General features: G+C 36.4%; 1 protein-coding gene across 4 annotated transcripts in view; it reads right to left on the bottom strand.

The window, feature by feature from the left end:
* CPQ (carboxypeptidase Q) overlaps positions 1 to 13,578 on the bottom strand; it is a 158,364-nt gene that overhangs the window by 41,335 nt on the left and 103,451 nt on the right. For all 4 annotated transcript variants that reach the window (XR_015743265.1, XM_087931546.1, XM_087931547.1 and 1 more), the window contains exon 6: positions 3,878 to 3,969. Coding sequence is in view for 3 of the 4 variants with exons in the window: in XM_087931546.1 (XP_087787672.1) it covers positions 3,878 to 3,969 (92 nt within the window). In the remaining variant the exon portion in view is untranslated. The remainder of the gene's footprint in view (positions 1 to 3,877; positions 3,970 to 13,578) is intronic.

The raw sequence follows: 13,578 nt of genomic DNA, 5'->3' as shown, positions 1-13,578 counted from the left end.
GTTTTTGCCACAGAGTGCTTATTAGACTTTCTTGCTTGTAGATATATGGCAAAATATACCATAATTATAACAGATCAAATTTGGTATCTAAGGAAGATTGAAATATTCCTCCAAAAGTACATTTTTTTCCTTGTTCATTTCTTCCTATCTCCCCCCATAGCAGCTTTCTCCCCCTTTCCATTGCATATTTGCAGCATTCAGATTTGATTTAGTGATGCCCAAGGCCTCTTTCCTAGCCTGCTCTATTATTTAGGCAATTCTTTTCATACTTAGAATATAAAATGGAACTATTTATAACATTTTCCTGTCAAATTTTCAATAAATAAGATTAGAAGCAGCACAGAAATACAAACTCTTTGGCAAGCAAGGAAAAATTAGTCTACTAGAAAGTGATGGCAAGGGAAAAATTCAATAGCTGTGTAGGGTAGAATAAATATTATACACAAATGAATGTAATAAACCCTAGCATCTTTATGTTGTTGCAGAGAAAAGGGGCTATTGGTGTAGGGAGAATTTGGAGAAGAGAAAGGCCAGGAGCATGCTCAATCTCTTCCTTCTCAACTATTGGTCACACACGCCTCTTTGCTACCAAGGTTTCATGGAAGACAATTTTTTCATGAACCGGAGGAAGAGCATGCAATCTAGATCCCACTGCCCATCACTGCTCACCTCTAACTATGCTGTCCAATTCCTAACCAGCCATGGACCAATGCCAGTCTATGGCCTGAGGATTGGGCAGCCCTGATGTAGAGGGTTCATCCATGTCCTTTTAACTGTTAAAAAATACCAGCCTCTGCATGCCACCAGAGACAACTATTGGGGTGGCATCACTGGATAGAGAACATACTTTTGGGGGCCATTTGGGTCATGGCAAGGTAAGTGACCATTTTAAAAAAATGTAAAGTAGGTGTGCTATGGTCATGGTGCTTGGTGTTTTGAGAGAGAGGCATTAGATGCAATTTTCTCTTCCATCTTTCCATGAATGCATTTGTTGGATTCCTTCAAAACAGTGAATGAAATATCATTTTAATGTTATAAAGCCAATCAGATTTGGCCAAATTGGGTCTGTGTGTGACAAAGTTGTGTCCCTTCTGAAGTTTCTGGACTACAATTCTCATCAACAGGATTGCTGACCATACTGGTTGAAGTTGACAGAAATTCAATTCCAGTAATCTACAGCCAGAGGTTCATTTCTCTTGGCCTAAGAAATGTTACTGAATGCAAATGAAGTAATTTCAGAACGAGGACAAAGCTTTCCAAATGCACTTTTTAGCAAATAAAGTGTATATGTGTGTGCTTGTCTGTTTGAGTATTTATGCTTATTAGAAACAACAAATAGTTTTGTCTGAGCCTTAGAATCATAAGCATTTTGCAACCATCAATTAAACATAAAGACTCTTGTGTCAAATGTTTATTTCCTTCATGTTTAAGTAAGTACTGAAAATAATTAAAATCAAATTAGGCTATGAAATGTTTATAAAATTATCATATTTTAGCTCTGAGACAATTCTATTAAGTTATCCCTCATGCCATATTACACTTTGAAGAGATAGTTATGAATAAATGCCACAAGGATGACATGTCATTCTATGGTTCTTGTAGCTCATTTTTAAATTTTTGAAATACATCATTAAAATATTAGTGATGTTAAGAATATGACTAACTTTCTACAGATAAAATGCACATTAAATCCTAAACCTTTCATAAAAAAACTGTATTGAGTTCAATCCCAACATATCGGAAAATGTACTTTTAACATAAGTGAAATATATAACATGTTTACTCATCCCTTTTTCCATTCACAAATCATAAGAACTTAGTTATTTGTGGAAAGCGTTGATAATAACCAAAATATTCAGGCACAACAGAAAACCCTTTTTAATTTTCAAGGCAGATCATATAAAGTATGGACCCTGATAAGGTTATTTTTCTCCTTGCAAGCCTAAATCTAAATTAGCAAGTTAAGAACCAAATCAAATATTTATTTTAATCATTTGATCATTAATATATTCTTTAAATAATTAAATAAAATAACTAGTGGAGAGCCTGCTGTTTTATTTAGTACCTTGGGCAAGCTGAGTGCAGGATTATTCCGCAGAGAAAAGCTATACCAGTAAACAGTACTAGAACGCCAAATAGTAGTACTGGACATGTTTTCCCTCTAAGTATTGTAGCCAAGGGGGACAGGATTTTCATCTGGATTATAGCTCAAATCCTCAAAATGAATGTGGGAGAGGGGTAAATATTGTTGAATATTACATTGTGACTGACAAACTAAGATCTAGAAGGGGATTCTAGGATTACTCTTTTGTACTCTATAGAGAATTACTCTTTTGTACTGATGAGCACATCTGAAGTTTAAAGAACAAATATTTCTTGCAAAGTGGCTGGTGAAAGGATCTTGCCAGCTGAGAATGATAATCAGAAGGAATGTAAGCAGCTACAAAGCTCTCTGTTCCCAGAATATTACCTGCCACCCCTTTAGCAGAACCTCATGGTGCTATTCCATTCTTTATCTTCTTTTGTCTTCTGTTAGGAAAACAAACTTCCAAAGCATTGTACTTTTATTTGTATTTTCAAAGGAAAATCACAATATCCATTTGGTGTACTTTTGGAAATTGTTGGTGCTACATACTACAGCATAGCAATTTTCCATTTATTTCAATTATTTTTGCTCAAGGTGTAAAAAGTGAAGTGGAACAAGAAGCTGGAGTACCGAGGAAGGGCATATAAGCAGCCTGGGGGCAACATTGAGAATTGCAGATTTAGTTGTTACTTCATCTTTGAAGACGATTGTTTGAGTTAATGGGGACATCCTCAGGGAAAGTAGAAAAATGAGGACAACTGGACGAATCATGTTTTATTAATATGATTGTAGCAAAGGAGTGCATTGGGAACTAAATAAAATTGTAATTTGGAAGTCTATCATAAACAGCCCCTTTTTATTCCAGAATGAGGTAGATTTTGATATTTCAGTACCAATCCAGATTTATCAACTTGATGTTACACAGCACATGGAGACTAGCTAATGACGGTTTACTCTAGCATGTTGTAAAGTCCAGTCTGTGTGGTTAGTTTAAAATTTAGTGTGCAGTGTTACACCAGAACATATAGTAGAACCTCTGGTCACAACCATAATTTGTTCCATAACTTTGATTACAACCTGATTTGGTCATGACCTGAACCTAATTTTGGAAATTTGGCGCTTACAAAAAAAAAAAAAAAAAGGCACAGAAGGGGAAATCGCCCAAAAAAATTTTTTGTGAATTTTTTGGTCAGAACCTGATTTGGTCATGTCAGAAGCATTAGTAACCAGAGGTTCTACTGTATATTGACTTGCAGACAACCTGATAAAGTTTATCAGAGGTTAGAACAATATTAACTTTAGCCTATTGTTCTCTATATTGTGGTGTATTTTCTCTGAGAATATGAGCAAAATTTCCAAATTCGAACCATAATATGATTATGTGTGCTTCAGAGGTGGTATTCAGCAGGTTCTGACCAGTTCTGGAGAACCGGCAGCAGAAATTTTGAGTAGTTCAGAGAACCGGCAAATACCACCTCTGATTGGAGATTTTACAGTATCCTTTCCCTGCCTCACCCACCAAGCCATGCTCACAGAACCGGTAGTAAAAAAAATTGAATCCCACCACCGGTCTGCTTGATTTTTTTCCCCTTCCAACTCTACTGCTCGCAAGTGAGAATTTCAAGAAGACTGCTAATGAAATGAAGTAATATTCATTTTATTCGTATTTATAGGGCCTCCCATCTCATGAAAAACATGACTCTTGGTGGCATACAGTAAAAATTATAACACATTGATGTAAAAAACAATAAATCCAAAGAATTAAACATGTTATCCCATCAAGTTGCTTACTTTATGTAGCTTGTAGTATTGTTCAGCTCCGATTCCCCCTTGTTCTTCTCCAGTCCAAAGCACCAAGCGCAGAGTTCTTTTGGGCCGGAGTCCTATTATTAGGTACAAAATAAGCAAACATCTCTCTCATCTCAGACCTGAAAGCTTCTTTCCCATTTTTAGTATCCTAAGAAGCCTGCCTTAGTGTATTTGGAGAAAAATAACATTTTGCCTATCGTGGAAAAGCAAAACATTTACTTTAAATGCATCTCCTGCCAATCTTTTTGTTTCTCCTTTTTTGCTTTCTCTACACTATTTCTGAAATCTTCACCCCTGCCCCATCCCATTTTGGTTTACAATCCAGCTAATTTCTCTCTCTCTCTCCCCATTTAAGCACACACACAAACATCTTTTTACACTTCTATCTGCTTTCTTCTTTTTCCACAGCCTACTTCCGCACAGGATTTCTGCATTCCTAGCACTGCTATTCCATTCTGATTTTTTTTTCCTCCTCATCATTTTTCTATCTCTTTCAGAATTTCTGAACTAACGATTTATGGCAACTCCCCATCATTGTAGAATGTGATCCAATGGTCTGCAGGTGGTCTGCATTAAGGATTTGTGTGAAGGGCTAGGTGATACTAGAGTGGAGATCTTCCTGGCTTAAGCTGCACACAAAGGCTCCCAATTTGTTTACAATGTCAGTCTGTTCCAATTGTGTAGAAATAATCTGTTTGCATTTAGGTTTCATCTGGAGAAAATGGAAGGAGGAAGAGATAAATAACTCCCAGGAAGGGTATGGTTTAGCACTCTTGCTCTTCCCAGTTCACAAATGGTGAACTAATCATAGGATCCCAAACAAAGAAAGCCTTCTAAAACAGTTCCCAAAGGCACCTGTTGTGCCCACCACAGCATCTGCTGTTTGCTGCCTCTATGGCAGCCTGCCAAAAATTCTGTTTTTCTCCCATGTGCTCCTGCACCAAGAGGGAAGGGTGTGCTTGTGCTGTTGCCTATCAACATCACCCAGAATAAAGTTTGCAAATTGTAGCAATAAAAGAGGAAGGATATGGAATCCCAGGAAGTGTGTTTGTTTGCATCACCAATGGGCTTTTGTGTGACAAGCTGGTAATCCCGTTTCTTCCAATCTAGATTCAGAAAAGAGAATCTATAGATTTTTGAAACTCAATGTTGAAAGGTTTTTAAGTCTTCCTATCATGTTCTTTAACTGCAAAAGACAAGGCAAGGCCATCTGTGTTTTGATAATATTTATGAAGGAATAAGCTTAAAATTAAATATAAGCCATTTGAAAGCCACCTAATACATTTAAATCCATCTTTATTAGATTCAGCCCAAGTGAGGCATGTATTAAATTCTTTTACCCTTTCAATAGTTACCGTGCATGGAGAAAAATTTACCCGAGAGAAGAAACACAAGTAAAATGAATCCATATTTCATACACAGCAATAACTGGTTTTGCATTGTGTACTAAATTATGGTTTTCTTAAGTATAGCTTGTAACATAAAGTAAGTATATTTGATAAACCAAGATGAACGTTCATAATCCAAAATCAATTATGGACAAGTATATTGAGTGGAACTTGTTGGGCAATAGAAATAAGAAGCAAATTCTTCTCTGAATATAAAAAAATGTATTGACTAGACATGACTTTTCAAAACTCATGAAATTCTCCCCTTTGTCGTCTGGCATTGAAACAGAAATATGAGCTACACATATGACAAGTAAACTGTATATCAATATTAGACAAAGAAAATTAACAAATGGAATTGGTTCAGCTTTTTTGAAGTTCTTACTTCGTTTCATTACAGAGCCATGATTCTTTTAAATCCATTTAAAAGAGTTGAAGTAGAATATAGCTAGGATGCATATGACATGTTTCATGAGGACTGCTCATTTACTTTTGGTAGTTTCTGCTGTCATTTATATTCGGGGGTGGTGTTGATGGTGAAAGGAATGATCTGATTTCACAAGACATAAGAAATTCTCCGAATGCTGCTAGTATTTAATAGTCTGAGTGGAAATGTATTTGACACCTTTTGAAGATCATCTCATGGCAATGCTCCAGTCTATCTATAACTTGTATGCAGAAAATAAAGCCCAGTAGCTACACATTTAGTCACATATTTTATTACAACAGCCTTTGCCTCATGTGTCAGATACAAGAATAAATCTATGCAAGGAATGCAATAAATAAATAAAAGTTTTCCCACAATATTCAGAAACAAAAATATTATTGTGATAATTCATTGGGTCAATGGAAATACCCTAGCCAAGTCCTCTCTTTCTAACAATTTAATCCAACTTTCTAAATTTACATTGTAAAGTAGAATGGAGAGAATACCTGAATTTCTCCTCTTATTAAATAGGGCTAAATTTGACATCATATTTGTCTGTGAAACATGGCTCAATGCATCTCTCCCTGACTCCATTACCACAGTAAGAGTCTATCATGTTTACCGATCAGATCGTGAAATCCATAGAGGAGGTGGTATTGCTATCTTCTATAAAAAGTCCCTACATCTAAAAAACATCCAACTTACCCAGGAGCTTGCTCTTCCTGAAACCATTGTCTGTGATCTGTCCTTAAATATCACATTTCGATTCTAACTATGTTGCAAAGTCCCTGATTATGACATTGAACATGCAAACAAGCTAAATACACTACTGACATGGGCAACATCCTGCCCAAATGCTTTTATCTTTCTTGGTGACTTCAATCTACCTCATATTAACTGGACCCTAAATGAATGTAATCCTGAACCCATACATGCAACCTTCTACAATGCTGTAACAAATCTAGGACTGGAACAACTAGTAACCAACAATACTAGACTTAACAACTGCCTCGATTTCATCTTCTGCAATAATTTGACCTCAATTTATGGAATACAAATTAAAGAACCTTTTTCCAACAGTGACCATAACATGATTGACTTTTGTCTCAACATACATCCGCACAAAAATTATCACAACAAAGTGATCCCCAATTATAACTTCAAAAAAGGCAACTATGATCTTATAGACAACAATCTCTCATCACTTGATTGGCAACTTCACTGGATGCAATACTGTTGAAGACCATTACAACATATTTTTACTTGAACTCAAAAGAGTCATCAAACTATAGTACCAATAACAACTCCCCAAACCAGAAAAAAACAGATTACCCTTAACAATAAGGAAGCTTCAATCCAAAAAAAGGTCACTTTGGTGGAAAAACAAATCTGGTCACGTTGCCAACTTCAAAAGCCAATACAAAAATTGATGCCACCAGATAAAGACTGAATGCACCAATTATCACATTAAACAAGAGGAAAATCTTCTACACACCAATTTCACCTGCACTTTCTACAATTTTGTAAACAAAAAACTAAAAGACTCAAGATCCATCCCACCCCTGAAAGGACCTAATGGTAAAGACTGCAACAACGACCCCATCAAAGCCAACCTCTTTAACACATTCTTTGGCTCAGTATTTGTAAACAACAATGGATCATGGCCAGTATTTCCTAGTTGAACCACAGACAACTACAATGATCTAATAAATATCGATTTTACAGAAGACAAGGCTGAAAAAGCACTACGCAATCTAAAACCATCTCTATCTACTGGACCAGATGGAATATTTGTCTACTTCTTAAAAAAGCTATCCACTGCCATAGCCGAACTTTTAAGTATAATCTTTGAAAAATCCTTCAGGACCAGCTCCTTGCCAAACCTATGGTCACTGGCCACAGTCATCCCCATCTTCAAAAAGGGAGACCCCAGCCTAGTTGAAAATTACAGACCAATCTCTTTATGCTGCATCACCTATAAAGTCATGGAATCAATTATTAACCAATCCATCATCCTCCACTTAGAGACAAACAACCTACTCTCTGATAAACAATTTGGTTTCAGAAAAAACCTATCCTGTAATCTGCAACTCTTACACTGCAAAAACATATGGACTACACAACTCAATCAGGGCAAAGCAATAGATGCAATCTACAAAGACTTCTGTAAAGCCTTTGATTCAATGGTACATGACAAACTACCACTAAAACTAAAATCTTATGGTATCTCTGGACAACTGCATAACTGGATAGAAGCATTCCTGTCAAACAGACAACAAATGGTCACAATTGGGAGTGTCTTTTCAAATTCTATACCTGTCAACAGTGGTGTCCCCCAAGGCAGTGTTCTAGGACCAACTCTCTTCATACTCTACATAAATGACCTCTGTGATCATATCAAGAGCAACTGCATTCTCTGCGCTGATGATGAAAAGCTATTCAACATCACAGACAATACTGTTACTTTTCAAAAAGACCTCTACTATGTATCAGACTGGTCAAACAAATGGCAACTTCAAATCTCAACAAATAAATGCTCTGTCTTACATATTGGCAAAAAAATCAGAAAATAAAATATAAGCTGAATAGTCAAGACCTACACATCTCTAATGATCTAAATGCTAGAGCCCACTGTAACTACATAGCCAAAAAGGCATTAGGAGTTGTTAACCTAATCCTACGTAATTTTTTCTCTGGTAATATTGGTTTGAGTAATAGAGATAATAACTAAGCAAGAAGACTTCTGAATATATTGTTTGAACAGGCTTTTTAGTGGAAGTTGTGAAGAAAGAATTATAAAAAATGTTCTGATATCTTAAATGAGGAGAAAATACCTTCTTTTTAACATTATGGAGGAAGAAGCTATGAGATTTGGGGCTTTTTTTAATGACAGAAGATGTCAGTAACAAGCATGAATAAGGATGGCCCTGAATTAGCATTAGTGAACACATTTATTGGTCTTGGTTGTGTTAACTAAGATTTGCAGGTGTTGTTTCATTTTATGTTATTTTTCTGGTTTTTAAACTTGTTGGGTTTTTATTATGTTTATTCTGTTTTTAAACTGTTAGCCACTCAGAATCTTGTATATGAAATGGCTGGGGTCCTTCATTTATATTCAATTTCTATAGCCACCCATTTTTACCAACTTATAGTTCTAAAACTATAAAACAATTAAAAACAGTAACAGTAAAACATCTAGAAATGCAGCCAAGATAATTAACTAACTAACAATAAAGCCATTCTGACCCCAGGCCCAGGTACATAGCTAATTTTTCAAACTCTTATGAAATGCCAGAAAAATTGGGGCTATTCTAATCTGAGGGGGAGAATGCAGGTGTGGGATTCTACCGGTTCTGTCCACCTCTGTAGAACCGGTAGCTCTAAAGAGCAGCAGACATAGATCCGGTTCTATGTCTGCTGATGTTTTTGCCCACCCACCCACCCAGGTTGCCCACCCACCCATCCTTGTAAATCCTGAACCAATAGTTAACCCTGTCATATCCCACCCCTGGGAAAATGTTCCACAAAGCAGGGGCTACAGCAGAGAAGGCCCATTTTCTAGTTTCCATCAGTCAATACTCTGGCTGATGGCATGTGCAATGTGTCCAATCTCCTGGATCAAACTGGACAGGTAGAGACTCTTGCAAAAAGGCAGTTCTCCTCAAGTAAACCAATCCCAAGGCATGCAGCACTTAAGGTGACCTTGAACTGCTCTTAAAAACACACCCGCAACCAATGTTGCTCACATGTACTATGTATCTGGTACCCACGCAGTTGCATTGTTCACTAGTTGGATGCTCTTCAAGGGCAGCCACATGTAGATGTGTTTATTAAATAAATGAATAAAAAATTGGATAAATAAAATTCCTGCAGGCTGAAGGCACTTGATTAAATAAGTTCTAGTGATAATTTCAAAGATAAATCTCAGAAACAACATGACATATAAAGGGAAAAAACAAAAGAGATATGCCAAGAGACAAGCTCAAGACTTTTAGTCCTGGACATCTTCCCTTCAGAAAAGTAATCAGTCAATTAAAGATTAATAGACAAGAACAGACATAAGCCTGGAAAAGGTTAGACGTACACTTGAGAGAAATTGGTGCTGAGACAATAGCTGTGCTCTTTGAGAGGAAAAAAATAACAATATATGAAGGTGCTATGGAGAATGTTTTTAAGACAAAGATGTCAACAGAGAAGATAAGATTAAACTTTTGAACTCTCAGCTTGACAATTGGCTATTGAAAAATAAAAAATAAAAATGAAGAAAATGATGCCTTCAAGTCTAGTCTTTGACTCCTGGTGATGGTTAAGAATTTCTACTCTGTAGTCCAGCTTTGCCCTCCGAGTGGATTTGATTTTGACTCCCTAGCTATCATGGGATGCCCTGTCCAAATCACATAAATCCTGGCATCAAATTGCCTTACTTGCCTAAGTATTTACTTCTGACTAGATAACTCCTCAAAGCATTTTTTAATCAAGCATTTGATAAAAATGCTGTAGAGATGATAGGCAACTAAATGATGCAACCGGCTCTTATTCAGTTTTCAAATATACAACTGCCTTCCTTATGACAAATGTGCTGGACTGTTTAGTACTCTCTCTCGCCCTCCTCACCTGGAGTCACAGGACTATCATGTCATTCAACACCATACAAAACTCCATTTGCTGCCACCTAATGATGATCAGGATTGTTGCAGCCCTAGATATAGTAGCCCTACCTCCTATAAGTAAGTTCTTGAAGGCAAAGAGTGATAGAATGGGGGGCGGGGGGAGGTATTTTTGTTTGGCTGCGTTTTTGCCTCTCTTCCCTGATCCCCTGATTCTTTGAGTTGTTCATCTGCCTGAACAATTAGCAACACCAATTCTGCTGGCTTTGACATTTCTTCTTGCCTCTACCCTGAGAAGGCGGCTAAAAAATTAACCGCCATTATTCTACGTAAATTTCTTTCTCCATAAAATGTGCAAATTTACTCTTCTTTCTTAGCCTGGTTTGCTTAAGACGCATAGACGTGCTGCAAGATTGTCTAGAGCAGCAAAAAACCCTCCATGTTTCCTTTATCCTTATTTTGACAACGGAATAACACTTTTTTAAACCTTTAAACTACAGGTCTGCCATTGTCATTATGTTCCTGTGCTTTCTGAGTTAAATATAGACATTTATATTTGACTGATACTTTTAATATAATTTTCTCTTCCTCTCTGTGACACCAAATTCATCTACTTTGATGCCTCACATAACATTCTCTCTCAAACTCAATTTTCGTATAATTACAAACACGCACAAAGAGAGAGATAAACAATGATGGCATTGGCTGCTTCTGAATACAAAGAGCCATCTGGTATAGTTAAACAGGTGAATGAAAAAAAATCACAATTCCTTCAGCACCAGAATATGCATGACATGTTCACCAGGAGTGCAGAATCTATACTTAACTATATATTATATAGTGACAATTTGTATATCATTATTGAACTCCCTAGAAAAAAAAGTCAGTCAATTAACCAGTGAAGTAGCTTGTCTTCAGAAGCTGTGGGTGCTTAATCTCTGGAGGGTTTTAGGAAGAGGCTGGACAGTCACTTGTCTGAAATAGTATAGGGGAGTATATAGCAGGGGGCTGAACTAGAAGACCTCCAAGGTCCCTTCCAGCTCTATTCTGACTGGATTGATTGATCTGCCTATCTTGAGATATGTGTGTCAAAATCCATGACAATCATAGTGCAAACTTTTGCAAAAGCATTCACAAATTTGAGAAACCAAGGTGGCCACATTCACAAAATCAGAAATTGAAACTGTTTTTTCCTCCTCTTGGGCTTCGTCTGTAAAAATATTATACTGCAGATATGATATGCCCCTAGCAGGAACTTCTTCCCTTCTATTCTAGTAAACATCTTCTCCACTATGTTGACTCTCAGCAGCCTTTCTATAGTTTGAGGCCACCAATTTAGAAAAGACAACATGAGAACTCAAATAGCTCATCAATGAATGGCACTGTAGCTGCCTCCCCCATTCACTTCAAGCTTGGAGCAGAAGAATCTTAATGCATGTAGTGCTGGGTTACATCTGGTGCTGTGAGAAAAATAGCACAGCACAACCTTTCATAGGTTGTGGTAAAGGCAAGCAAAACACTTCTGTAAGTTAAATAATTAAGCAAGTATGGTCGTCTCATTTTATCCATTTTCTATTTGGTTTCCATTAAAGATGCACCATGATATGTATCCCCTCACCTTGCTGCCAAGAAAAGATCTTCTAAAGATGAATGCTCTTTGCAGCTATTAATCTCCAGGACAGTCAGACCTGAGGTAAAATGACCTCTATAATTAAGGAATTGGAACTTCAACCCAGACTCAAAATATGGTTTCTTACAACTTCTGTTGAAAGCCAGAGTAGTAGAGGGAAAAGGAATACCCATCTGGCTGAGGAATGTGGTTTGAATCTGATTTTTTTTTTTTAAATGGCCTTATTTCTTTGATTTTTGCGCAGGTGGCATTCAGCCTAACTATGACTTTTTTTTCAAAATGAACACTTCCCACCTGGATGCCCGTGTGAGTAAGTGAAATGTGAAAGGTTTAGAGCAGTTTTCCAAACAAACAACAAAACGAGCACAATAAAACTAAGTTTGCAAGAATCTCTAAGATGGTTCCAATGATGTACTGTGGAATGATTTGGCCTTGACATTTCATCCATGATAAATAAAAATACACAATTAAAACTTTTTCTGCAATAGTCAGGGTACCCACAGATGATGAATAATTCCTTTTGACCACCTATGAGATATTCTGCTGAAATTTTAAATGGACGTGTATCTGCCTTATACCATAAGACATGTGGCTTGAATGAAGAATAAAGAAAAATAAATCACAATTATCTCAAATTCAAATTACAGACTTTTATGATTTCCTTTCCTTCTTTAAACCCTAGCAGAAAATCTCACTTCCTTATACATCTTGGCTACTTTCTGGGCAGTATTCTTATATATACCTTCTTAATATGGAGGAGGATGAGATTGTTCCTCAGATTGTCATGTCTTCTGCCCTCCAGGGTGGACATGGTATGATTCTAATCAGTTTTGGAAATTGCTTAACTAACTATACTAAAACTTTTAGAGAACTTAGGAACAAGAAGTTTGAAAAGATGAGTCTATCCTCCTTTCTGAAGAAAAGAAAAATTAACTATAAGTGTAAGAACTTAGAGAATTTGAAATAAATGGCAATAAGATTTTGAACCAAGAAAGTTATAAATTGTGGTGAAATGTAGTCTGGATTCCCAAAATGGAGAGACTACTTTCCAAAGGGCAAAGAGACAGTACAGATGGAAAGTTTGGTTGCAAAAAAAGGGTTAAAATGACTCAATTCAAGCAACTACTGCTTGGTGCAGAAATAGTGGAATCAAAATTATTGTATCAAAAAGTGTGATCACTTTTTGGATCAAGACAGAGATGTTTAAAGTAAAAACACAACTGATTAGGCTATGAAAATTACACAGATAAGAACTCTTTACTGGATATACCAAAGAAAGTAGATGGAGTTTTAAAAATTAAAGGAGAAATGGTAATGATAAACTAAGAGAATGACCCACATAATGTATTTTTATTAAATTTACAAAAGCAGCTTTTCAAAACCTCAAAGAAGCCTATGCAGTGGAAAAAATAAAAACTGAAGAGTGATCCAATTCTATGACAATATTTGAATGAACTAAAGATTAAGCTTTTCAGCGGAAAAGAAACAAGTACAAAATTGGTTTATTTGGTCAAAGATAAAATAAGACAAGTTTTTGTCTTATTCTGGAAAGCTTTTAAGGACTTCTAAGGACTTTTAAGGATGTTTTGTTAACACTGGGATTAAAAGTTGATATCTTATGGATCTATTTG

This window comes from Pseudonaja textilis, chromosome 3 (assembly GCF_049901715.1).
Source record: "Pseudonaja textilis isolate UNSWEBS1 chromosome 3, rPseTex1.2, whole genome shotgun sequence".
Classification (NCBI taxonomy): domain Eukaryota; kingdom Metazoa; phylum Chordata; class Lepidosauria; order Squamata; family Elapidae; genus Pseudonaja; species Pseudonaja textilis.
The sequence above is the reverse complement of the archived record's forward strand: the minus strand, read 5'-3'. Positions and strand labels throughout refer to the sequence as shown.